Source organism: Bubalus bubalis, chromosome 18, assembly GCF_019923935.1.
Source record: "Bubalus bubalis isolate 160015118507 breed Murrah chromosome 18, NDDB_SH_1, whole genome shotgun sequence".
Taxonomy (NCBI): Eukaryota; Metazoa; Chordata; class Mammalia; order Artiodactyla; family Bovidae; genus Bubalus; species Bubalus bubalis.
Genome location: NC_059174.1, coordinates 43,702,976 through 43,730,833, shown reverse-complemented (window position 1 = coordinate 43,730,833; position 27,858 = coordinate 43,702,976). Strand labels below are relative to the sequence as shown.

The following is a 27,858-nucleotide window of genomic DNA, read 5'->3' as shown; positions in this document are numbered from 1 at the left end:
GTTGTAAATGCAGGTGCTTGGCCTGGCAATCGTGCTTTCCCCTCATGTGATGCCAATGATTCCTGGCCTTGGCCCCACGCTGGCGGCCCTCCAGGTCGGTCGTGCTCTCTGGGGCGCAGCCACGTCACAGTCAGAGGGGCCTTTCCTGAGCGTCCCTCTCTACCTTCTGTCCACCCTGAGGCTCCAGGACCATCCTTCCTGCTCTCCCCTCACTGCCATCCCCACCTCTGTGAGTCCGGTGGGCTGGGAGGCAGCAGGTGGGGAGGCCAGCAGGAGGCTCTTCAGCTTTACAAAGCCAGGGGGCACCGAGGCACTCCAACTTTCTTGCCCAGGCTGGAGAGGCTGAATTCAAGAGGTCCCCAGCACTGGGCAGAGAATCAGAGTCCCATTGGGGAGGCCTGGGCTCAGGGAGAAGTCACTTGTCCTCTGATATCCCAGATCATGTGGGAGAGGACCCGAGAGGTGATGAGACCCTGAAATCTTAGTTTCACCAGAGGCAATGACCAGATGAGAGAGGGGCAGCCTGGCCATTCTTCCCAAGAGGAGTGCAAGGGCCAGAGGTCAGAGGTCAGAGGCCAGAACCATGTGGCCTGATTGCAGATACAGTGCCCCCACACTGCAGCTGGTGACTGGAACCTCTGCCTTGGCCCCGGGGCAGCACGGAGGCCTGCACCTCAGGTGGGAGAGCCGGGTCAAGCAGGAGGCGGGGCCGAGTGCAAGGGCTCACCTGGCGCCTGGTGGGGGGCGAGCTCCGTGGGGTCCTGCAGGCTGATGAAGAGAAGGAGTCCTGCAGCTCCAAACAGCAGGATGGACAAGAACATGCAAGCCAGTCGCATCGTTCCTGCTCGCGGGGACATCCGGGGCTCGCTCCGGGGTCACCTCTTGGGTGCGGGAGGTGCGTTCTTCCCTCATTGTCCACACCGGGTGTCCATCAGGCCAGGTCTACAGAGCAGTGGGGGAGAAAGACGGCCCATCACTGAGGCCCAGGGCCCTGGTCACTGCTCGTGACCAAGCAGAGTCCCTGGACCCCTCCACCCTTACTCACATGCGTCCCTTTGACCTTCTCAAGTCCAAGGAGGTGAAGGCTGGTCACCACCTGGGGCTGAGACACCAGCTTTCTGCCAGGGTCTCCTGTATCTGGACCTTTAGAAAAGCCACAGAGATACTCCCCAGCTCCTGCCCAGGGGGGGACCCTGGTGTGGACCCCTATCACCCACAGCCAGGGGACAGCAGCCACCCCCTGCACTGTTCAGGCAGGAATCCGGGTCCCTGTGGCTCACGATTGGCCCAGCAGACAGAGAAGTTCTTGGGTCTGTCTCTGCCTTGGCTCCTGTCTACAGGATGCTGGGGACAAGGGTCTCCATAGAACCAGAAGCTTTGAGAAGTGGCTTCTCAGGCCCAGAGATGTCAGGAACTGACTGACTCGCTACTGTGTTAGCCAGAGCTGTCCCTGCCCCCAACAGATGGAAGGATGAGCTGGGTGGAATCATAGCCCTGCTGGATAGTCACACCAACAGGGGCTGAAGTTCCAGCCAGATCATGGTCATCCCAGCTCTCGAAGCGGTCTGGAGCTGACATGGGGTGGCCATACCCAGATCTGACAGATCCCAGGCTCAGAGGCTGTGCCCCTGCAGATGGACACCTGCTGCTCCGGCCACTGCAGACCCAGGCCATGCCCATGTTGCTTGCCCCCACCCTCATCCCCCTTGAAGTAGAAGAAATGCCTGCCAAACATCCCGATACCAACTAGTGACATCAGTCGGGTCAAGCTTTGTCAAGACAGGGGCACCCTGAGACTTCCCTGGTGGTCCAGTGGTTAGGATTTCGAGTTTCCACAGCAGGGGGAATGGGATCGATCCCTGGTAGGGAGAACTAGGATCCTGTATGCCATGGGGCGTGGCCGAAAGAAAAAGATGACAGTCCCCCAAGGCCATCTGCCTAAAGGAAAGATGTAAGTTCCTGCATTGGAGGATGGGGTGGGGGTGGGCTGGGGGTGTGGTGGGGTGGTTCGAGCAAGCTATCACTTGTTCCCCTTATCTTCACCCGATCCTACCCACCTGGGTCCAGGGACATCACCCTCTTTCCACCTAAGAAGCCCTTTGGGAACTTGCCCCTGCCTGGCACAGGGCAGTGCCCGAGGAAGGCTGAGGCCAGCTGGGCAGTCCCCGGTAACCCCTGAGACACAGCAGGGTGCTGATCAGGCCCCAGACCAGTGTGCCACTCAACACAAGGATGATCCCTGCCTGGAGTCTCCTTGGCTTAACATTCTGAACAGGGAACCCATCTCTGACCCGGCACCCAGGTGCTGGGGGAGGAAACCCCAGCTTTTGTCCCTCTGTATCCAACCTGAAGATGGGGCACGAGGCAGGAAGTGATAATCAGAGAAACCCCACCCTCCCCTGCCCAAACACACATTCCCAAGGACTAGACAGTTCTCAGAAAGGCTCTGAGGCTGAGAGTTAAATTGCAGGTTTGGGTTTCTCCCCTCCGCAGTCTCTGTAATTATTTTTTCACTCAGTTAACTTTAATTAACCTGCCCCAGGCCTCCAGGCACGGGAACACGCCTGAATGCCAGGCTCTCTGAGCTGTGCGAGCAGGAGTTTCCCATGACCTCCCAGCTTCCATGTTTCAGAGGCAGTGCTGACCGGGTGCTGTTTGCCTCTAGCATTGGCTCCGGGGTTTCAGCTGGCCCTGACCTCCCTGCAACAGCCCCTTCCGAATCCCTCCCCACACCTCACTGCAGAGAAAGGCGGCTGCTTCCTGCCAAAACCAGGGATACCCTGCCTCCAGCTTGCAGTGGGTGAAAATGGGCAGCAACATGTCCCCAAAGGCTCAGCCTTCAGAGTGAGACACGAGGTCAGGAAACCAATCTGATCTAGGGTGAACCCCCAAATTAGGACATTTCTCAAGGTGGGGAGAAGAAAGAAGAGAGGAAGAAGGGAAGAAAGAATGGCAAGTCGATGGCCAGCAGACACAGTGGCCTGGTAAAGCAGCTAATAATGTGTTGCCCAATCTTGACCCAAAGACTATTTGATGAGGAAAAGGGACTCAGAGGCACGTGTGAGCATTATTGCATTGTTTGTATGGTGGCTGGCACTGCAGAAGTGACGACAGAAGAGCTGCTCAGTTTCCTCTTCTTTCTAATCTGTCACACGGTCACCGTTCAAGTCGGTACAGATTTTTCTCCTCCTCCAGCCACGACCTGTTCTCACTTGTTTCTGAACCAGCCCAAACTAAGCCCACCAACTGGAGCCAGGCTTCTAGCAGCCCGTGTGCCTGGAGCCAGGCTGAAGACCACATCCCTGACCCCAAATCTGGGGAGAAGAGAACACACAGCCCCAGAACCTGCACTTTCACGGTGGCAGAAGCATCAATCATTCAAGCATCTCAGTTTAGAGACTCTCTCCTTGTCAGCCCCCAAGAGAATATAAGCACTCTCTCTACACCCAGGGAAGATGATGTTAGAGACATGCATGGCTTCCCCTGCCCAGACTTAGCTTCTGTGCCTCAGACCCCAGCACCCACCCCTCCATTGGGCCTTTCTCCCAGGGTTGGCTCTCACTGGAGACCATCTGATTAGCTAACTCCCTGCTTCGTGCAAACAGGAATCAAAGGTTAGCCTGCCTCCTCTCCTGGGGGAATGGTTTGCAGCCTGACTGAGTCTTCAAGGCCCCAGGAGGGAAAGAACAACATCACAGAATCTGTAGGAAACTCCTTCCTTTAAAGAGAGGTAGGTGAGAGATCACCAACAGACCACCAGACACTCCAGACGGTGGGCACATCTGATCCCCTATAGTCCCCATGAGAGTCCTTGTCTTCAAAGTCACATGTTATTTTCAAGGCCACAGGGAGATGATGTTCAAAGGCTGTCTCCCTCTCCTGCAAGTTGAGCTGCTGCCTGGGGAGGGGACACGACAGTCAAGGCTGGAGGTGGGCTGCCCAGGACCCGACAAACACATTCACAAGCCCCCACTCCCAGTGGGACGGGTATAGGCTCAGCACACACTACATCACACTCCAATGATAAGTGAAGAACCTTCTCCTACTTCCCTTCTAAGATCAGCAGACAAGAAGAAAATTCAAATGATGGAGTGGAAGGGGGAGGGGTAAGGCAAGAAAAATAAATAGCCCATTGAGATTTCAGAAGGTCCTGCCCTCTTCACAGTTCCTAGAGCTCCCGGCGGCTTCTCTCCCTGAGGCCCTGAATGGCGTCACCAATTTTTACAGGAAGAAAGAGAAATCCAATTAATCTTGTAAACACCTCCTGGGACACAGGGCAGGGCCAAGGATTTCTCCTATTTCCTTATTTATCTGATTTAAAATTTTGTCTCTAGAAAATTCACTTCAGGGCACAAGCAAGGACTTGGGAATTCAGCCAAAACGCACGCACCTCCAGTGGCGAAGGGCCGGTAGGCAGACGGACGGACGGCTCCAAGGACACACTTGGCTGCGGATGCTCCAAGGCCTGGATACTCCCCCCAGTCACCCAGAGGACCCCCTCAGGTTGTGGAGACCCACCCCTGTGCCCCACTGGAGGCAGGAGGAGGCGTCCAGCCTCGCACCGGTGGGTGCATCCACTGGGTGTGCGGGCCCCAGGCCTGGGAAAGTTCTCTGTCCAGTCGCTTCCTCCTCGAACCGGCAGGAGTGAACAGTGACGTCCCTCCTGGCTGAGGGCTCCAAGAGAAGCTGCTCATCGGGAGAGAGGCTGCTATGGCAACTTGAGGAGAATGGAGCCAGACATTGCCGTCACCTTGAATCCGGCACCAAGCATTCCGCTACGGCAGCACAGCGGGCCACGCTTCCAGCTCTGCCCCCACCAAGGCCGGCGCTGGGGCTGACCCACCAGCTTCCCTCCTCAGCCTCCTGGCCTCGGTAACTCATTTGCTCTTTGCTGAAACAAAGCACACAGCCCAGTCCCCTGAGAACACCACCTCCATCTGTTTTTGTCAGAGTTCTTCCCTGTGTTCAGCTCCTGCTTACTTCTGAGATGGGGTTCTTCTCGATTTCAGCTCATTAAAATCCTGCAGCTAATTAAAACTGCTCTAACGGCAGCGGCGATGGCAGCCGCAAACTCTGGGACGAGTCCCTCCAGTTTTTATGCACAGGCATAAAGTTGCAATGCTCTTTGAGGATGACGGATGGCTGCAAGGGCTCAAGACTCTGAGGCGGGGCTGCAGACTCCTGCCTCACCGCTGACACGGCGGAGCGCTGACCTGGGTCCTGAAATGGGCAGGGCCCAGCCTCAGCACATCCGGGCAGGCACGACTGCACCCCATTCCTGGGGGAAGCAATTTACTTGATAACCACTCCCTTGTTACAAGGCAGGGATTCCCTCCAATCTCCCACGCTGTCTGCAGGGATAGAGAAAGGCGACCCTGAGGTGAAGGCCGAGGTACAAATCAGGTTCAAACTGCCCCAAACCTTGTCCCCACGGCCCCACAAGGAACACCACAGCCCAGCTCATACAAAGAGGACAAAGGGAAGCCTGCAAACACACAGCCATGGCAGGAGGGTCCTGAGAGCCTGGCCAAGATGTCACAGGCTGCAGTGTCCTCTTTGCTATTAGGAATAAACAAAACTATGGGTATCATCTCTGCCCAGAACTTATATTTTTAGGGTACTTTATTACCCTAAATAAAGGACAGGGTATGGAAAAATAATCCTACAGGTAAAAAAACTAACTCCCTCCCCACCAGCTTGCAGGCAGTATCCTCAGTCTTGTGAGCGCGGGTATCTCAGTTACAGCCCTTCCTCCACTATGTGGAGAGCATTCTCATGCCTGTTTTGGACTCTTCGCTCATCTTTGTATTCCCAGCACTTAGCACAGTGCCTGGCACAGGTGATCAATAACCTTTGCCACATGTTGAACGAGTGTGAGTTAATAGAGGTGATTGGACCATCTGGAGAGAGGCACTCCATGAACCTGGAATTTTAAAAAGGTCATTTCTGTTTCAGGGAGCTGAGGGTCTGTTTTGATCAGGTCTGAGCTGGAATCAGGTTCAATGAGTAGTCCAATCCTATGACTGAAGAAGAGACAAGGAACTGAGCTCAACCAGGGAACCTGACAAAACTGACCGCTCCCAAACACCCTAGGCACACTCACCACCAGGATGCCATTTCTGTATCTTCATGTCTGATAGAGCAGATTTCGAAACATGGGGCTTGAAGACTAAATGATGACTCTTTCTATATGTATGAGTATATTAGAACATACAATACAAATATTTGTCATTTAGATACTGTAAAATGGATGATTCTCAAACCTTTAAAATACAGTATGATGCAAGGGAACTCCCAAACAAAACTGTAGTTTGCATTGGTCAGTCGGTTCAGTCACTCAGTTGTGTCCAACTTTTTGCGACCCCATGGACTGCAGCACACCAGGCTTTACTGTCCATCACCAGCTCCTGGAGCTTGCTCAGACTCATGCCCACGAATTGTTGATGCCATCCAGCCATTTCATCCTCTGTTTCCCCCTTCTCCTCCTGTTTTCAATCTTTCCCAGCATCAGGGTCTTTTCTAAGGAGTCAGTTCTTTGCATCAGGTGGCCAAAGTATTGTAGTTTCAGCTTCAACATCAGTCCTTCCAATGAATATTCAGCACTGATTTCCTTTATGACTGACTGGTTTGATCTCCTTGCAGTCCAAAGGACTCTCAAGAGTCTTCTCCAACACCACACTTCAAAAGCATCAATTCTTCGGTGCTCAGCTTTCTTTACAGTCCAACTCTCACATCCATACATGACTACTGGAAAAATCATAGCTTTGACTAGACGGACCTTTGTCAACAAAGTAATGTCTCTGCTTTTTAATATACTGTCTAGGTTGGTCATGGGAGAAGGCAATGGCACCCCACTCCAGTACTGTTGCCCGGAAAATCCCATGGATGGAGGAGCCTGGTAGGCTGCAGTCCATGGGGTCGCTAAGAGTCAGACATGACTGAGCGACTTCACTTTCACTTTCCACTTTCATGCATTGGAGAAGGAAATGGCAACCCACTCCAGTGTTCTTGCTTGGAGAATCCCATGGACGGAGAAGCCTGGTAGGCTGCAGTCCATGGGGTCGCACAGAGTCGGACACAACTGAAGCGACTTAGCAGCAGCAGCAGCAGCAGGTCGGTCATAGCTTTTCTTCCAAGGAGCAAGTGTCTTTTAATTTCACAGCTGCAGTCACCATCTGCAGTGATTTTGCAGCCCCCCCAAAAATAAAGTTGATCACTGTTTCCACTGTTTCCCCATCTATTTGCCATGAAGTGATGGGACCAGATGACAGGACCTTAGTTTTCTGAATGTTGAGTTTTAAGCCAACTTTTTCATTCTCCTCTTTCACTTTCATCAAGAGTCTCTTTAGTTTCTCTTCACTTTCTGCCATAAGGGTGGTGTCATCTGCATATCTGAGGTTATTGATATTTCTTCCAGCAATCTTGGTTTCAGCTTGTGCATTTTGAGTGATGTACGCTGCATATAAGTTAAATAAGCATGGTGACAATATACAGCCTTGATGGACTCCTTTCCATATTTGGAAGCAGTCCATTGTTCCATATCCAGTTCTAACTGTTGCTTCTTGACCTGCATACAGATTTCTCAGGAGGCAGGTCTAGTGGTCTGGTATTCCCATCTCTTTCAGATTTTCCCACAGTTTGTTTTGATCCACACAGTCAACAGCTTTGGCATAGTCAGTAAAGCAGAAATAGATGTTTTTCTGTAATTCTCTTGCTTTTCCTATGATCTAACACATGTTGGCAATTTGATCTCTGGTTCCTCTGTCTTTTCTAAAACCAGCATGAACATCTGGAAGTTCTCGGTTCATGTACTATTGAAACCTAGCTTGGAGAATTTTAAGCATTACTTTACTAGTGTGTGAGATGAGTGTAATTGTGCGGTAGTTTGAACATTCTTTGGCATTGTCTTTCTTTGGGACTGAATGAAAACTGACCTTTTCCAGTCCTGTGGCCACGACTGAGGTTTCCAAATTTGCTGGCACATTGAGTGCAGCACTTTCACAGCATCATCTTTTAAGACTTGAAATAGCTCAGCTGGAATTTCATCATCTCCACTAGCTTTGTTCATGGTAATGCTTCCTATGGCCCACTTGACTTTGCATTCCAGGATGTCTGGCTTAGGTGAGTGCTCATACCATCGTGGTTATCTGGGTCATGAAGATCTCCTTTGTATAGTTCTTCTGTGCATTTTTTTTTTTTTAACATGGTGCTGCTGCTAAGTCGCTTCAGTCGTGTCCGACTCTGTGTGACCCCATGGACTGCAGCCTACCAGGCTTCTCCATCCATGGGATTCTCCAGGCAAGAACACTGGAGTGGGTTGCCATTTCCTTTTTTAACATGAGAACCCCATGAATAGTAGTTTACATGGGTTGATCAAAAACCAGTAAAAGCAATTCATGGTATAACATGAGTGAACCTTGAGGACATTATACTGTGAAAGGAGCCAGTTACAATAGGACAAATACTGTATGATCCCATGTAGACAAACTCAGAGACAGGAAGTAGAATAGCGGTTACCAGGGACTGCAGGGGCGGGGGAATGGGGAATTATTACTTAATGGGGACAGACTTTCAGTTGGAGAATATGAAAAAGTTCTGGAGAAGTGCAGAGGTGATGGCTGCATGACAATGTGAATGTACTTAATGCCTTTGGACTTAAAAAATGGTTAAAATGGTTTACATTATGTATATAAATAACAACAACAATATTGATTTTACTTCAATCAAAAATCAGTGAAAGCAAACTGAGCAGAAATCACTATCTTATCATTTCACTCATTCCGCAGGTGCAGGCCCAGGAGCCAAGAAGGACCAGAATTGTCAAGTTCATGCCTGTGTGAAACATGACCAGAATACAGAGGAAATGGGTTTACAAACCCAGGCAGCCGCTCCCCACAAAGTGGCCAGATGTCATGGGATGCCAGCAAGACTCAGAGCAGGGAGCCCAGGTTCTGGGCCTGGCTGTCCCTCCAGTTTAACTGCTGACCCTTAGGACTTGATTTGCCTAATCTTGGAATCAATCTGCACCCAGAATAAGCACTGTAGATGAGTTTCCAAGTTCCTTGCAGCTCTAGGGTGTGACTAACACGTTTTGGAGAACAGAAAGACATCTTGTGAATTGTATTTGCAGGAGGCCACTTTCAGGCAGAGCAGGTGGCACTCTGGCGAGATGTCCCTCACCCACACCTGCTGACTGTCCCTTGCCACAAATCTGGGTCAACGCTGTGTCTCTATGAACCAAAGCTGCCAAACTGTTTCCCTTCAAGAATATCTTATCCTTATTGTAAAGGACAAAGGACCCTCATGCAAGTGTCAAACTGGAAAATATGTTCTCAGGTTCTTTCTGGTCCACAGTCATGCCTGAGGCCTGCCTGGTTGAGGCGAGTCTCTCCTGGGTCCACTCTACCTAGGCAACCACTACACTATGTTTGAACCCATCAAGTCCAGCTGGGACAGTGCCTCATTTAATGATAAAAATCATTTTAAGGCAGAAGTCTAAAAGTCTAAACAGGGCTAATGATTTAAGTCCCACCATGTTCATGGTCACCGTTGTCATCTAAAAATCTTTAATTTTTAAAGAATGTAAAAGGGCAACATGAGGCATTCTTGTGGTGATAAAAATGCCCTCTAGTTTGACTGTATCTATGCCAACATTCTTACTGGGATACTACACTGCAGTTTTACAAGACATGACTACTGGGGGAAAATGGATAAAGAGTACACAGTATTTCTCTGTATTACTTCTTACAACCATATGTTAATCTATAATTATTTCAAAATAAGAAGTGTAATTAAAAAAATCAAGCCCTTGAAAGTTACTGGCCTTTCAGCTCATGCATAATGGAAGCCAAATTCTAATGTTGTGCATGTAAATAATAGATAACATTTTCATGGATCAGTGCCATCCTCTGTTGTATAAGAAACACTTTAAAGGTAAGGGAATATGCCTTTAACAGGAAAATTTGATGTGTTAGCAACTACTGGTTGATCTTTGTGCATTTTTCCATTGCAAATTGCACTTTAAAAATGCAAACAATTATTAATATTGATTTGGACTAAAACAATATTGAATTTCAATATATTTCCAGCTCTTTTATGAATTACCCTGTGGATACGTGGTGATTATGATAAAAGAGTATTTGCATGCTCGATTTCTTTTCGGTGAGGAACCTTGAAGAGGGCTGATGTGATCCATGGATAATGAACTTCACAGGGACAAGGCTGGCTCCACAGTCCTCTGCCAGGTCCTTAAACTTAGCAGCTGGAAGGAACTTTCAGGGCCACTCTCCCCTCTGGACTTTATCCAAACCAGTATCACAGAGCACAGGCTATGAACAACTGCTTTGCAAGGCCTGGAATGGGGCTTAGCATCAGTTTTTTGTTGTTTTTTTTTTAAGTTTTAAAAAATGTATTTATGTTTAATTGAAGGATAATTGCTTTACAGTATTGTGTTGGCTTCTGCCAAACATCAACATGAATCAGCCATAGATATATACCTGTGTCCCCTCCTTCTTGAACCTCCCTCTCAGTCCACTCCTCTAGGTTGTTACAGAGCCCTGGTTTGAGTTCCCTGAGTCATACAGCAAATTTCCATTGGCTACCTATTTTGTCCCAGCGGGGCCTGTCCTCAGCTTGTTGGGGCTTCCTTGGTAGCTCAGATGGTGAAGAATCTGCCTGCTAACGCAGGAGGCCCCGGTTCGATTCCTGGGTCGGGAAGATCCCTTGGAGAAGGGATAGGCTATCCACTCCAGTATTCTTGGGCTTCCCTGGTAACTCACTTGGTAAAGAATCTGCCTGCAATGCAGGAGACCTGGGTTTGATCCCTGGGTCAGGAAGATCCCCTGGAGGAGGGCATGACAACTCACTCTAGTATTCCTGCCTGGAGAATCCCCATGGACAGAGGCGCTTGGTGGGCTACAGTCCATGGGGTTGCAGAGAGTCAGACATGACTGAGATTAAGCACGTCTATTTTACATACAGTAACATGTTTCCCTGTTACCCTCTCCATACATCCCACCCTCTCCTTCCTACCCCACTTCCCATGTCTGTAAGTCTGTTTTCTATGTCTGTGTCTCCACTGCTGCATTGCAAATAAGTTCATCAGTACCATCTTTCTAGGTTCCATATATATGCTTTAATATACGATATTCATTTTTCTCTTTCTGGGTGTCACAGCTTTTAAGAGAAAAGGAATAAACATTTGTCATGCTTTGTTAATGTTCCAGGCATTATGCTGGGTACTACATAAACATCCCATTTAGCTTTCACACAATAACCTCTCGAAGTAGAAATCTTTATCCCTGTTTGTCACAGGATTGGTTTTCTGTAAGGAGAGGTTGAGATAGAGTTTGGGGTGCAAGATGTGCTCAAGGTTCAATATCTATGGAGAGAAAAGGGAGGACGGGGAAGTGAGTAGAAGGAGAAGTCGGTTAGGGACGCAGGTTTGACAAAGCCTTGATGGGAGCTCAGGAGTGGCTGTCGGCTGTCAGAGTGCCCAGCAGCCAGCAGAAATGGCTGTGCCTGTATGCTTCCACCTGATTCGGTAGCTGGATGTAGGGTTCCCAGGGAAGGGCATGACATGAGATGAGGCAGTTTCCTGCAGATCCTTAGGGAGCTTACAGCTGACCCCCCTGTCCCATGGGTGGCCAGTAAGTCCTTCCTGGAAGGGGCTCGAGGAAGCATATCTCCAAGTCCTCTGCTCTGTTTTACAAATGATAAAATTAAGACCCAGAGAGACTAAACATTGTCAAGGTTACACAGTAAATAAGCCACCCCGGATCTCTTTGACTCGCTTCTTCCAAACAAAAGCGTAGATCAGACTGTCCTGACCTTCAGTTACTGAGACACGAGGGTTTTAAAGTCTCCTGAGGAACAAGCAGAAAGTTTGACTGCATAAGCAGATACCTTCGTTTCACCTCTACTAACATCTCTGCAACACACACACATGTGCCCGTGCGTGCGCACACATACACTTACTTTTTGGCAATTATCTCATTGCTAGTGGTAGGCGGGGACATGGATTATTTGGGTTAAAAGTTCCCCTGACAGTACAGCCTGGAGAGCATCTTCCCTCCCAGCAGAGCTGTCGGATCTTGCCAAGAGCAGCAGACGATGTATGAAGCTGCACGGCCTCCTTTTACTTTTAGAAAGCACTGAGCTGTTCACATTTTCCAGCTGCTCTGACATCCAACAGCCACAGCAGGGAAAATTACAGGGAGGAAAAAATTGCATATTTACTTCTCAAAATTGAGAGTTGGGGTATAATATGGGCAGAAAGGAGTGTATGAGTAAACCCAGAATGCCCTGGCCCCTGGCAGGGTGCAGCTGCTGCCAAGTTGCAAATGGCAATCCATAGACTCCAGAGGAGGAGAGAATGGCAAGGAGGGCTGGCTTCCTTCCAGGGAATCCCTCTCCCTGTGCTGCCCCCAGAGGACTTGCCTTTGTGTTCCCAGCTGGCAAAAGTGCCTGGCACAGAGGAGGTATTTGGGCAATGTGTGGTGAGTGATGAAAGGTTAGGAAGAGGAGGGAGGAAGGGGAGGAATGCTTGTACCCTAGGGCCAGCTGAGTCCTTTTGAAATTGAGGTCATATGGAGCCTGGCAGGTATCCCCTGGGTGTCCTGTGGGACAAAGATGGCTTTTCTGAGCTGGCTCCAGGGCTGACCACCACATTCTTGATTTTTACTAGTCCAGCATGACTGTCCCTGGATTTCTTAGAACAGGCTGGCTCCTTCAACCTGAGGGCTCAAAGACTAAGAATATGGCAGAACAATCAAGTCTGTTGGCTCTGTCCTGATTGTTGTGTGGAGAATCGGGTCTCTCTCAAGCTCTCAGGAAGAGCCCAAGACTGTGAGTGACCTGGAAGTTCTAATGAGTGGCTATGCGTGAGGTAGGAGCCTGCCTTCTTCATGAGCTTCTGCCTCATTTCTTCCTCCACTTGACTTCCCGTATTTCAAGTCTCCTCCCCCTCAAAGCCTTCCCCCTCTTTCATCACAGAGTGTTGGAAAGCCATAAATTTAGGACCAACCTCCACTCCCTTCCTTTTCCCCCTACATCCAACTGTAGACTTGGTTCCCTGCACCTGTCCTATGTTTCCCAGCCTTTCGGGGAGGCTGATTCAGTACTGGGGTCATGGACAGCTCCCCACCTCCATCCCAGTTCCTGTATTGCATTTGCTGTCCTTCCCTGTTTAAAACCATCTGAGTGCCCCCAGTTCCCCCGTGGTCCAAGTTTAAATGTCTCAGCATGTCCCACAAGGCCTGTGAGTACCAAGTCTCATATCTTACCATTTCCTGACAGCCCCAAGGCCAGGCAAGGCATCTACCTTGTATGTTTTAAAGAGGCCGTGGGCTTTCCTCCGACACAAGTTAACAGTGAGAAGTTAGTGTAGAGAAAAGATCACTGGACTCTGAACTGTCAGCTTCTTAACATTAAATTTTCTCTCTAGGAGACTTTGAGCATCATTATTTTACATTTCTGAGCTTCAGTTTTCTCAACCAGGAAGTCAGTCTCTGGGAGACCGACAGCATAAGCTTCTTTGTGAAGATTCCTGCTGTGATGGGATGCTGTTCTGGGATGCAGGGAAGAGGCTCAGGGCAGGTGGAGTGGGCTGCTGGGTCCCCGCCCCTTCCCTGTGGAGCAGATGATCCCCACGGTTGATCTTGCCCCTCTTTCCAAATGGTTCTGTTGACTTTTTTGCTTACCTTGAACAACTTACAAAGCAAGGGTGGGGGTGGGGACGGGTCTAGCTTTTCTCTCCCTGAGCCTGTAATCTATTTTCTGAAGTCTTGAGTCCTAGATGTCCTCATCTTTCAGTCTCAAGGACACAGGCAGGAAAGGGTTAAACCTTTACAACCTTGAACATGCCATGCTTGCCAGGCTGGAATGGTGGGCAACACCCAGTGAACTGGGAACATCTGAAAGCAGAATGGTATCCACACAGGCCCCATGGTGTGCCCTGTACCACTCTGCATGTGAAGGGGCACTTGAGTCCTGACTCTCTACAGGTTGCTAAAAACAGGAAGACACGGGTGCAAATACATATTTTTATGATATGAGACTCAGAATGGCCAATCGATAGTCTTCAGTGAAGCTTTGTTTAAAGCAGCCCATTTCCTAAAATTGGTTTTCCTGATGGCTCAGATAGTAAAGCATCTGCCTGTAATGCAAGAGAACCAGGTTCTATCCCTGGGTTGGGAAGATCCCCTGAAGGAAGGCATGGCAACCCACTCCAGTATTCTTGCCTAGAGAGTCCCATGGACAGAGGAGCCTGGTCAGCTACAGTCCACAGGGTCAAATAATCATATGAAATTTCAATATGAAAATTCTTTTTTAAATGACCATTGGTAGTGGATCCAAATCTTCAGATTTTCCTGTTTGTAAACTTGGATTTGTAACTTGAAATTTCCTGATTCTCCAATTGGCAAGCAATGTACATTTTAAAAATAGACTTGAGCCAATAAAAAACTCATATTCAAGTTGGATTTGGCCTGGGCTCCACTACTGCTGCCTGTGCCATGAAAAGCAAAGCCTGGATTAAAGCAAAGCACCTGATCACTGGATAAAAATGATGCCTAACAGTTCAAGGAATTTTGTGCAAGATCAGCTAAGGGGAGAAAAAGCTTATGAGTCAGTCATGTTGGAGCAAAGCTGCAGCAGCCCCGCTGGTCAGGAGTGGCTTCCTACAGCTCTGGAAGTGGATGGCACTCAGGCAGAAACAGGGGCTTCCAGCCCAGGGCATCTATCTCTGCCTGGAGGACAGTCACTATGGTGAGACAGGGGAGTCATGACGTAGGATCCCCACAGAGTAGTGGCACACACACAGGCTCACATTCAAATGTGCCTGTTATGGACTGAATGGTGTCCCTCCCTCCCAGTTCATAGGTTTAAGTCCTAATACCCAGTACCTCAAAATAGGATCTTATTTGAAAAGATCATTGCAGAGGTAATGAATTAGAATGAGGTTACACTGGAGGAGGGTGCACCTCTAATCTAACAGGACTGATGTTCTTGTAAAAAGGGGAAATCTGGACACAGACATCCACATGAAGAGATGCTCTGAGAGGATAAAGGCAGAGATTCACAAGCCAAGGGGATGCCAAAGACTGCAGGCAATCCCCCAGAGGCCTGGAACAGACTCCTCCTCACCGTCCTCAAAGGGAACCACTTTGATCTCAGATGTCTGGACTCCAAAACTGAGACAGCACGTTTGGGTTGTTTAACCACCCCCAGCCTGTGGTATTCTGTTAATGGCAGCCTCAGCAAAGGAATATACCCCTGTAGCAGAAGACTCAGCCCTCACCTACAGGGCAGCATCCTCGGTGGGAGACGGAGGAGCTGGGGTGTTGCCAGGAGACCGGCTCTTGCCTGGTTCAGTGGTTGCCATCAATTGTGTTCAGTGTCAGGCTCAGCATTTGCCATGATCCCTGTGACAACCAGCACATGTTTGGAGGTGAATAATAGAAAACCCCAGCTTGGTGGGAATCTCAAAGTTTCACAGTGTCACTAGGACTCAGGTCCTTCCTGGGGCTCTACTCCTCTACAAGCACTATAAGGGTCCCTGAGACACAGGCTGTATCCTCAGATGGCTCCTTTATGGTTGTATGATGGCTGAACCACGGTCCAGCTTGCAGCCATCCTCATTATAACAGGACAGAGTCCCATCCCCAACTGAACCCTGAGCTGATGACCCCTCTGGGGCTGGGGGAATGCAGGCCTGGGTTTCCTGGAACCAGTGGAGGTGGAACTGGCCTCCCAGGAGCTGAGGCTGGGTTGAGTCCCTCCCAAACTCAAAGACTAGGGAACAAGAGGTGGAGGGAGGGGTGACCTGGAACTGGCCACTGAGTTCACTGCACAGTTATCTCGTCTGCTCCATACAAAAGCTGTGTGAACAACTATACCCCCATTTTAATGATGAGGAAACAGACTCAGAGAGGCTGAGTAACTTACCCAAGGCCACACTGCTAGGAACTGGTGGTCAGATTTGAATTCAGGGCTAAGCTAAAGGACATGCTCTCCACCATTCCTCTTGCTGACTGTGGAATCAACCGTGCCTGTGACCAAGGAAGGCATATTCCAGACACTCACCAGCAGAGACCTGTATCGGTCGGGGGAGGGGGTAGAGGACGGGGGTGATCAGGGCTGCTCTGCTGCTCTCAGGAGCCCTCTCTAAGCCACACCTTGCCTGCAACACTGGCCCCCTGGCTCCCAAGCAGACACTTGAGACACAGTGAGAGCTTGAGGGACCACAAGAGCGAGGAAGAGGGCCTTCACTCATGCATGAATGCTTATGTGACTACATGGGTGCCCATATATGTGTAAACAGGCAGACCTGTCTCTGTGACTCTGGCCTATGGATGGAGTGGGTGAAGGCCCATGTGCTTGTGCCTGGATGAATATGTGCATGAGTAGACATATGTGTGGATGTGTGTGGATGTGTGTGCCAATGTGTGTGGGATCCAGAACCTCTCACCTCCCTGCCCTGTGGCCACCAGCTGGGAGCAGTCCAGCTGCAGCCCAGGCCATTCCCAGCGCCTGGACAATGACCGCAGTGGCCCTCACTCCCAGCTCAGCGGTGCTCCCCCACCCCAACCGTGCTGCCTAGGGTCAGGCCTCCTCCCTGGCAGAGGAGAACAAGGCTCCCTTTTCTGCAGGGCCCAGAGGGAAGGCAGTGAGAGGCTGGGCTGGGGGGGAGCACTCAGGGGTGGCAGCCCAGCAGGACCATCTGCCATCCGTGGGGTGCCCCCCTCTCCCCCCTCCGTCCTCCTTCTGCCTCAGGGTGCATCACTCTGGCAACCCCTGGGAATTGGAAGCTAATTTTCCACGATCATTAGTGATGGAAAGACCTCAGGTTCTGCCTTTAATTAAAGTCAAATGTGGGGCTGAGGAGACGCGCTGCACGCCGGCGTCCTCTTCTCACTTGTAAAAGCCATATGCAAATAATTAAGCCAGGCATGGAAGCCATAATTAAAAATTTCACAAACCCTCTCATTAGCTGAGCAGCCTGCATGGAGGAGTGGAACTGAGTCCCTCCCCCATGTCGGTGGCAGCTCCAACAGATGGTTAATTGGGACTGGGGTTGGGGGAGGGCTTCACCTAGGTGACCAGGCACCTGGCAACGAGCTGACGGGATGCTGACCTCCCAGACCAGCAGTGATGACCTCTCACCTCTGTCGAGGAAGCTTCCAGCTAAGGACCAGGGCTCCCAGAGTGATGTGGGTGAATCCAAACATCCATCCACCTATCCCAGGGCGAAGAGGACCACGACACAGGACCCTGGTTCCCAAATCTCACAGCCCCTCTGGTTCGAGTCCTCATGTGTACAACTAGAGACTAGAGATGGCTCCAGCTGGACCTCATCAAAGTCCCTCCCCTCAGTGTGTCCAAGAGGGTGGCGGGACCCTTGGATGGAGGCAGGCTCAGCAGACCACGTCTCTCTCCCAGCAGCTGCATGTGCAATGGCCTTTAATCCCCCTCCATGCACACAGATATTCCCAGGCCTGGGGGCCATTGTGCAGTGAATGATCTATCTGAAGATAGAGGCCTCAAATAGGATCCCCCGCCCCCAACATCCCAGAAGCATTCCATCAGCCCCAGTTTCAGTCAGCATCCAGAGAGCTGTGAGTGGAGTGACATGGCAACCTCATGGTCCCAGTCATTCTCTGGCTCTCTCTCCCCCTCCAATTCCCGAGCCTCAGCCCCTTTAGACATCTGGTCCACCTTGTGTCCTGAATTGATCCTGCCCAGCCGGTCATCGCAGGCATAATCTCTGCATGTTCTCTCCCACTGCCAAGTGAATATTCACTTGTCACGATAGCCACCACTTGTTTTCCGTCCTGCCTGATCAATGGCACTCCTCTGAAGGAGCTGTACTTTCCAGAGGCATTGGTCAACACCTGGGAAGCTGCCCATCAAGCATGAAGACAGGATCTGTCCTGGCTGTGACCAGCCCTCCTCATCTGTAGACCACCGGCCGTGGCCGTCAGAGTGTTTACACAGTTGGCGCTCAGAAACTGGCTCTCCTTTTGCGGATTTGGGGATCTTACGGGGCCACAGGAAGTCACAGAGCCGAGATCTGAGTTCTGTCCTGCTCCGGTCAATCTCAACCCAGAGGAGCCCCCATCCGAGTTTTTCACCAGGTGCCTGAACTCACCCCTTTCCACCTTCCTGGTGGCTTGGGAAACATCATTCCTCTTTCTGTCTCTCCTCTGGAGAACAGAAGGGACGTGAGTCCTTCTGCCAAGGACCATCAGACACATCCCTTACCCCCTCAGCATCCTGCTTATGGAAGCTGGCCCGGTGCAGCCTTACTCTTGTTTCTCAGCTGTCCCCAACATGCTTTGATGGGCAGTTCTGCAAGTCAGCTCAGGGTCCCTTCAATTCGCCCACCCTCCAAGTCAAGCTGCCCTGATGGTCAGAGCCCCTGCCCCACCTTCTCCTTCTGTCCCTCTGTTACTGACCAGGGTTCTTGGCTTTCCTCAATCAATAGAAATTGATAAGACCAGATAAGAAACTCACACAAGGCTTTTCTGGGGCCCCTGCTGCAGTGAGGGAGAGTGAGTTGTTTCCTTATGTGGGGTGAGGGTAGGGGTGGGTTCAGGGGTCAGGCCAGAGGGGTGGCTTAGGTGGTTTGCCCACTCCTTTGGTGATGTTGCCTGCGGGGGCATGCACGGTACCCTGCTTTTGCTCCTGGATCTTCAGAGTGGCAGTTGGGGTTTTCGGTATTCTTGTATCTTGTTGTCCGTAATTTGCCCCAACTTCACAAGCACACAGTTAGTTTTAGTCACTTATAGTTTTCTTGAATTTTGTTGTTCCAGGAGATATTTGGCCAGGTACACGCACTGTAAGGGTCCCAGATCTCAGGTCCCAGCCTGTCTCACCTCCACATCCCCCAGTTACAAATGCATCTCCCTAAGAATCTGAAGTTGAAGCTCCAATACTTTGGCCACTTGATACAAAGAGCCTGGTGCTCATTGTAAAAGACCCTGATGCTGGGAAAGAGTGAAGGCGGGAGGAGAAGGAGACGACAGAGGACGAGATGGTTGGATCGCGTCACCGACTCGATGTACATGAGTTGGAGCACGCTCTGGGAAGTGGTGAAAGACAGGGAAACGTGGCATGCTGCAGTGCATGGGATCACAAAGAATCGGACACAACTTAGTCACTGAACAACAACAAGAACCTGAACTCTTAGCCACTGACACAGGATGGTTCAGTTCAGGTCAGTTCAGTTCAGTCGCTCAGTCGTGTCCGACTCTTTGCGTGTCCAACTCATCCGACACAGGATGGTACACAGAAGTAATTCATTTGGATGGGGAAGGGGACTATCCCACTAATATGAGCCATTTATAAATCTTACTTTTTGACCCAGTTTGATTCTTGAAAATTCACTGTGAAACATTTCAGACAGACAAAAAATATATTAAAATAATATAAAGAACAACCAGTATACTTACCCTCAACTTAAAGAATAGGCCAATTACTAATATTTGGAGTCTCTTTTGTGTTCCTTCCTACTACTTAACCCCTCCCTTCCCTCTAGAGGTAACCACATAAGTAATAAATATTTAGTGAGCACCTACTATGTGCTTGGCACTCTTCTAGGCAACAGGGATCTACTGGTGAACAAAACAAAGATTCTGCCCTTGTAGAATTATGTTCCAATCAGGGTTCCCCTGGTGGCTCAGATGGTAAAGAATCTGCCTGCAATGCAGGAGACCTGGGTTCGATCTCTGGGTTGGGAAGATCGCCTGGAGAAGGAAATGGCAACCCACTCCAGTATTCTTGCCTGGAAAATCCCATGGGAGCCTGGCAGGATATAGTCCATGAGGTCTCAAAAGAGTTGGACATGACTAAGCAACTAACACACACATACACACACACAGGAAAGAAATAGTGCTACCAAAATAATAAATTAGTAAATTACAAATAATACTGCTGCTGCTGCTGCTAAGTTGCTTCAGTTGTGTCCGACTCTGTGCAAACCCATAGACAGCAGCCCACCAGGCCCCCCATCCCTGGGATTCTCCAGGCAAGAATACTGGAGTGGGTTGCCATTTCCTTCTCCAATGCATGAAAGTGGAAAGTGAAAAGTGAAAGTGAAGTCGCTTAGTCATGTCCGACTCTTAGCGACCCCATGGACTGCAGCCTACCAGGCTCCTCCATCCATGGGATTTTCCAGGCAAGAGTACTGGAGTGGGGTGCCACTGCCTAGAGAGTGATAAATGCTATGGAGAAAAGGAAAATAGCAGGGTGAAGTGTATAGGAGGGTTGGAGGATAGAGGTAGTCTTAAGACCTAAGCATGTGAGTGGAGGTTTCATTGAGAAGTGCCATTTGAACCATGTGGGCATCTAGGGAACAGCCTGTGCAAAGGCCCTGGGGTGGGAGCATTCCTGACACCCAGAGGGTTGGGAAAAATGAACATAATGAAGGTGAAATGAGATAAGGTAAAAGAAGTAATAAAGGGCCAATCAGGGACCATTGAGGGCTTCCCAGGTGGCACTAATGGTAAAGAATGTGCTTGCCAATGCAGGAGACATAAAAGACACGGGTTCAATCCCTGGGTCAGGAAGATCCCCTGGAGGAGGGTATGGCAACTCATTCCAGTATTTTTGTCTGGAGAATCCCATGGACAGAGGACCCTGGCAGGCTATGGTCCATAGAGTTGCAAAGAGTCAGACATGACTGAAGCGACTTAGCACACATGGACCACTGAGAGGGTGCTGGCCTTGACTCAGTGAGCTGGGGAGAGAAGAAAGACGTTATCTGACTTGATTTCAGCAGGACCCCTACATTTCAGCCATGTAGGTAGGTAGGCAAGGGCAGAAACAAGCAACAGGCAATTGTAATAATCCAAGTGAGAAATTTCAGCTACAACATGAAAATCCATGTCTGCCATTCTCATGAGAATTGGCACTTTTGGAAGACAGCTTTATTATGACGTTGAAAATTACATGTTTTTACTTTGATGCTCGGATATCACTGCGTGTCTCAGGTCCACTTGCTGAGCTTTTCTCAGGTGAGTATTCTGGATTCTGAAAAAAACTGTAAGTTACTCTTTACATCAAGCCTGGCCCTCCCAGCTGGTTTTCATACCCAGCAGTGCAGGAAACTCAGCTGCCTGGTATATGTGAGCAAAATGGAAATGAGATAATAAGATGTACAGTGATGACTGAGAAGGCCCGGAGTGGCCAGGTTGCTTGGGTCCAAATCCCAGCTCCATCACTCATCAACTCTGTAGCTCCTGGGCAAGTGACTTAACTTCCTCGTGCCTCAGTTTTCCCATCTGCAAAATGGGGGTAATAATGGTTGCCTCCCCAAATTGTTATAAGGACTGAATGAATAAAGGTGATGCTCTTAGAGAAGTGCCTGGCACACAGACAGTGCTCCGTCATGTTAGTGGCTGCTTTGGGGAAGACAAACAGAGATCCCCAAAAGTGCTTTTTGCCAGGCAAATCCATCAACCTGGACCCAAAGAAACAACTGCTTCTAGCAAAGCCTGAAAATCAGCAAGAACTGGGAGCTGTGGAAGCTTCCAACAGGGGTCTCTGATAAATGTTTCAGGGACTAAGGCTATAGGCAGACCTACAGAAAAATGTGACGTTTCTGGAAAGGGCCTCCATGAAACTGGCCCTCAAGCACTTCATCAAGAAGGGAAAATAAGCAGCCGTTCCAAGCACTATGCCTCTGCAGCCTGTGCTGGCCTTGGGCAACCTCTACAACACGTATCACGATGAGCAATGGGGTTGATATTTATTCTGAAGTTCTGTGTTTGCAAAACTATTTCAATCATGTCTGCTGAGTGTGCTGAAAACTTCACAATGATCAATTTCGTAAGTTCAATGCAGTTGGTCTTTTCCCTGATGATTAAAAATATAATACAGTCAGTCGTTTAGTCTTGTCCGACTCTTTGCAACCCTCTAGATTGTAGCCTGCCAGGCTCCTCTGTCCATAGGATTTTCTAGGCAAGGATACTGGAGTGGGTTGCCACCTCCTCCTCCAGGGGATCTTCCTGACACAGGGATAGAACCCAGGTTTCCTGCATTGAAGGGCAGATTCTTTAGCACTGAGTCACTTGGAAAGCCCCAAAATATGGTAACGTCTACCTTCAGCCCATTTATTCACCAAGCGCTTTTGACAATTTCAGTTCAGACCTAGAGAACCCAGTGGGCAATCCAAATTCTTTGGCATGCAAATTTTCACAGAATTAAGGAAACAGCACGGCATCCAATGCATTGGGTGGGTGTTTCTGGTTCTTGTGAGGTGTTTTTTTTTTTTAACAAAATTAATTATTTTGCTAGCGAGGTTGACGTCTTCTTTAAAAATTGGCAAACACTGAAACTTGGCAGAGAATGATGGAGTATATTCTGAAAATATTTATGAGGCTTTCCCTTGCATCCACACACACACAGACACACAAAGACACACACACACACACACACACACAGAGGCCTTTTCTTGAATTTGGCATTGCAAGAACACCCCTAATGAAAGTCTAATATTATTTTCCAATTCAGCTCATTTACTTCGAAGAAATTTGACTCCAGTTCAGAGACATAATCAATTCTATTGGTAGTCTCCAAGGCTTAGAAAAACAGCATTTCCTCTCAGATTGGCTCCCGAGCCATGGATCCCACACATTTACGTAGCTATGCATGGTTTCCTTTATCACCCATTCATCACAACTAATAGCCAAATAATAGATCTGACCTTTTGCAAAACTTTTACCCTGCCACCCTCATAATGGATTTCCTCCAGGCTATGTTTTCAGCTTCTTCACTAAGGCAAGGTCTGGCTGCCTCAGTGTAGATTTCATGGGAGCTTTCAAAAGGTGAGAGTCTGTATCCTTGAAGTGTGCAAGAGTTTTGTACAGGTTGGTGACAAGATCCTGATAATGCTAGTTTCTTTCATGTGAAGCAGAGAATGACGTTTTGCAGGGGAAAATTAGACCCACAGACTTTAGAATAAATTTCATGTGATCTTGGCCCAACATTTTAAGCTATGAGGGTGGTTTGGCATGACTGACCAGAATTTGCCAAGGAAGGTGCACCTCATCTTTGCACTACAGACAAATCTACCCTTGATATAAACCTCATGCATCATTATTATTAGTTTTGTCCCAGAAAGGGCCAAAGAAAGCAAAACTTGATGCTCAATTTGATTTGTAGATGGCAGTGTGACCTTCAGGGACAGCAGGCAGAGGGTGGTGGGGCAAGCCAGGCACCCATCCAGACATAGGCTCCAAGAAGCAGGAATATGGCTATGGGTTTCTTTTGCATCATAAGTGGTGAGCACAGTGTACTGTGGTGATGGAAATGATTTTACTTTGATTTCCAGCTTGTGTAGTGTTAGGACCAACTTCAACTCTTGGAAAGGATAGAACTGAAGATGTAACAACCTCACAGTCTCTTTTTTGTGCTACTCTTTAGTAAAAACAAAAATCAAACTTTTCCCCAAAGCATATCTTCACTGTAAAACAGAAACTGCATATGTTTATGATGTATAATGGGAACTACAGTACACATGTCAACATAAACACACAATAATAGTCCACAATATACACAACACAAGTGTCAGAGAGTAAAAGCTCAGAATCTCTTTCATTCAAAATTCCAGATTCCCACCTGCCAGGAGAATTGAGAGAAGCTTTCCTTTCTATGGCTTGATTATGAAAATCTAATTTTATATTTTGAACCCTCTCCACAAAACGCCTCTCCAATGACAAAATATTCTTTTTCAAGCCTTTCAAATCCTCCTCTCCCTCCCCAGATACTGATACACCTGCCGGAGCTTCATCTGCCTGTCCCTCTTCCTCCCATCCCCCTGGAGAATTACTACTGTTGACCCTCTGGGGAAGGTGGTGAAACAATACCACTTGTTTTTCCAAACCCTATTGCTCAGAGACCTTCCTTCCCTCCCCCACAAAGCCACAGTACCTCTTCCCATCTTGGTCAGGACCAAGCCCCAACATCCATCATGCTGGAGGGTGGAGTTCCCCGAGGCTGTGTGTCCTCCCAGCCCATGAAGGCTCTCCAAAGGTAACCATCAAGGACCCACTGCATAGAACAAGCAACTCTGATCAGGATTACGTAACAACCTAAATGGGAAAGACCCTTGAGAGTCCTTTCGACTGCAAAGAGATCAAACCAGTCACTTCTAAAGGAAATAGATCCTGAATATTATTTGGAAGGGCTGATGCTGAAGCTCCAATACTTTGGCCACCTGATGCAAAAAGCCAACTCATTCAAAAAGACCTTGATGCTAAGAAAGACCGAAGGCAAAAGGACAAGGGGGCGACAGAGAATGAGACGGCTGGATGGCATCACCAACTCAATGGACATGAATTTGAGTGAACTCTGGGAGATACTGGAGGACAGAAGATCCTGGCGTGTTGCAGTCCATGGGGTTGCAAAGAGTCAGACATGACTTACTGACTGAACATCAGCAACAAATGGGGGAAGGATTTGAAAAAGAATAGATACATGTATATGTATAATTGAATCACTTTGCTGTACACCTGAAACCATCACAACATTGTTAATCAACTATACTCCAAAATAAAATAAAAAGTTTTTTTTAAAAAGGAAGGCAGGGGCTTACGCAATATGCCTAGTATGGAAAACCCAGGGTCCCCAAGCTCTAAGCCGCTATCCCCTGGCAACAATCACTCAGACGCAATTTAGTTAATTCCCTTCCACATCTCAGCACTCATGGCAGCCTTCCCACATACAATAGCAGAGGGGGCAGAGTTAGGGGCATGGAGGGACCTCAGAATCATCCTTTCTCAAGCCAAGACAATTAAAAACCAAGTGTCAGATTTGCTCTCTGACATGTGCAGGGTTATGGCCACTCTCGTTCTTCCCTTCAGGCCCTGTTGTTTTAGGATGATATGAGGTGACTCTAAAAATGGCCAATATTTCTCCACCGACACAAAGGCATAAATCACTACATCTTCGGTGCTTTCTTCGTGGTATTGATTCTTCTGAGAATGAAGGCAGATGGTTCCGATATGGCATCATCTCATATTCCCCCAGCCAGATTTATAGATTTCTTTGTGCATTACCTGAACATAAACCAGTCTTGCATTATTTCTTGCATGCTTGTCAAATTAAGATAAGATATTCTTGTTGACCTTTAAACCTTAAAAAAAAAAAAAAAACATTAAATATGACTGAGACATTTTCCAGCAAGCATAAAAATGAGCTGGGTCCTCAGATGCCAATTAAGAGGATGTAATTATGAAGGGGATCGTTGTGCTTTGGGTAATGACTTAATTTTAGTTTTAACGTGCTCATTCAATGGAGGAAAAGAAAATAAACTGGTTACGAATAGTTTCGTGTAAGAGACGAGAACAATTTGGCACCATTTGTCCCGTAATTTACCAAAATGGGAAGGAGCTGGGGGAGCTTGGCACCCCAGCCTTCCAGAAGGGAAGGAACGCCTCTTGAAAGGTGCAGAGAGAAGCAGCAGTGGCAAGCACCAAAATAGAGACAAGGCGGCCGTTTGCTGTGATGTTATCAAACAGAGCCGGCACCAGCCTTCAGGCTGTGTGAGGGTGTGAATTGGATCTAACTTTCAGCAGGGGAGGAAATTCCGTTTGGGCGCTGCGTTAAGGCTTTCTCCTATGTTGTTTCTCCCTCTGCCCTTCCCACTACCAAGCCCAGAACCAGGAAAAGAGTCTCTGGGCAACATCCACACGAGGCTGGTATTATCTGCTGGGACACAGACACAACGAATGCACCATTCAGTCTTCTACAAACTCCACGCTTCAAGGCTAAGTGATGTTGGCTGCACCTATGTGGCCCAGCCTCGGTGTGTACAAACCCAGGAATGCACACACGCATAGCCCATGAGGCTGACTTTGGCATGTTTGAGGTCCCTTTCAGAAAAATACCGACTCAATGCACTTTAATCATTTATGAAGCTAGTATGAAGGTTGAAAGACAAAAGTAGTATAAACAACTGTGATTACAACAATTAGTTAAGGGACACAACAGATAAAAAGATGTAAAATGTGACATCAGAACCATAAAACATGGGGAATGAGGGAATGGGAGAGGAATAATGTTAAGCTTTGCCGTGGGATCAAACTGAAGTTGTTATCAACTTAAAATAGACTATTACAGCTATAAGTTGTTATGTGTAAGCCTCATGGTACACAAAGCAAAAACTTATAGTAAATACTCAAAAGATAAAGAGAAAGGAATATGAGCATGCCTCTAAAGAAAGTCATCAAATCACAAAGAAGGCAAGAGAAGATAGGAGCAGAGAAGCACTATAAAACAGCCAGAAAACAAAGAATAAGCACATATGTATCAATAATTACTTTAAATGTACATGAACTAACTTTTCCAATTGAAAGACATAGAGGGAATTCTCTGGTGGCCAGTGGTTAAGACTCTGGGCTTCCAATGCAGGGGGCAAGGGTTTGATCCTTGGTTGGGAAATAAGATCCCACATAACATGTGGTGTGGCCAAAAAAAAAAAAAAAAAAAAGACATAGAAAGGAGATAGATACAAGAACAAGACTCATTTATATGTTGCCTATAAGAGACTCACTTTGGATGTAGGAATACAGGTAGATTGAAAGTGTAGAGTGGGAAAAGATAATCCATGCAAATGCAAACCAAAAGAAAGTTTAAATAGATATACATCAGACAAAGTGAAGTGAAGTCACTCAGTCGTGTCCGACTCTTTGCAACCTCATGGACTATAGCCTACAAGGCTCCTCTGTCCACTGAATTTTCCAGGCAAGAGTACTGGAGTGGGTTGTCATTTCCTTCTCCAAGGGAGCTTCCCGACCCAGGGATCGAACCCAGGTTTCCCACATTGCAGACAGACACTTTACTGTCCGAGCCACCTTCACACCTCAAGGAACTAGAGAAAGTACAAATGAAACCCAAAATTAGTAGAAGGAAGGAAAAGAAAAGATCAGAGCAGAAATGAATGAAATATGGGACATCCCTGGTGATTAGGTGGTTAAGAATCCACCTTCAAATGCAGGGGATATGGGTTCAATTCCTGGTCATGAAACTAAGATCCCACATGCCACAGGGCAACTAAGTCCATGCTCCATAACTAGATAGAAGCCTGAATATGGCAACTACCGAGCTCATGCACTCTGGAGCCCTCAAGCTGCAATGAAAGATGCTTCATGCCACAACTAAGACCAGACAAAGACACAAAATAAACAAATAAATTTTTTTAAATTAATGAGACAGAGACTAAAAGGACATTAGAAAAGATCAATGAAACTAAAAACTGGTTCTTTGAAAAGATAAACAAAATGGACAACCTTTAGCTAGACTTACCAAGAAAAAAAGAGAGATGACTCAAATAAATAAAATCAGAAATGAGAGAGAAAACAATACAACTGATATCACAGAAATACAAAAGATCAGAAGAGACTACTATGAACAATTACACATCAAGACATTTGCTGACCTAGAAAAAAATGGGTAAATTTCTAGAAATATACAACTTGTCAAGACTTAATCATGATGAAAGAGAAAATCTGAACAGGTCTTCCCTGGTGGTTAAGAACCCGCCTGCTAATTCAGGGTACTATGAGTTTGATTCCTGCTCTGGGAAGATTCTACATGCAGAGGGGCAACTGAGCCTGTGGGCCACAACTATGAAGCCAGTGCTCTAGAGCCCACGTGCCACAATGACTGATGCCCGTTCACTCTAAAGCTCATGCTCTGCAACAGAAGAAGCCACCACGATGAGAAACCCACACACCGCAACTAGCCAGTTGCCCCAGCTTGTCACTACTGGAGGAAGTCCATGCGCAGCAATGAATACTCAGCACAGCCAAAAATAAAATTAATTAATTACTTAAAAAAGAAAATCTGAACAGACTA

At 48.1% G+C, this 27,858-nt stretch overlaps 1 protein-coding gene across 3 annotated transcripts in view; it reads right to left on the bottom strand.

Annotated features, from left to right (window-relative positions):
- Nucleotides 1–27,858, bottom strand: part of CHST8 (carbohydrate sulfotransferase 8) — a 143,668-nt gene that overhangs the window by 74,087 nt on the left and 41,723 nt on the right. For 2 of the 3 annotated variants that reach the window (XM_025269024.3, XM_044932191.2), the window contains one exon: nucleotides 728–942. In XM_025269024.3, coding sequence (XP_025124809.3) covers nucleotides 728–857 — 130 coding nt within the window. In that variant the 5' untranslated portion in view covers nucleotides 858–942. Of the gene's footprint in view, nucleotides 1–727; nucleotides 943–4,390; nucleotides 4,408–27,858 lie in introns of those variants that run through there. The other variant, XM_044932192.2, reaches the window with a different exon arrangement.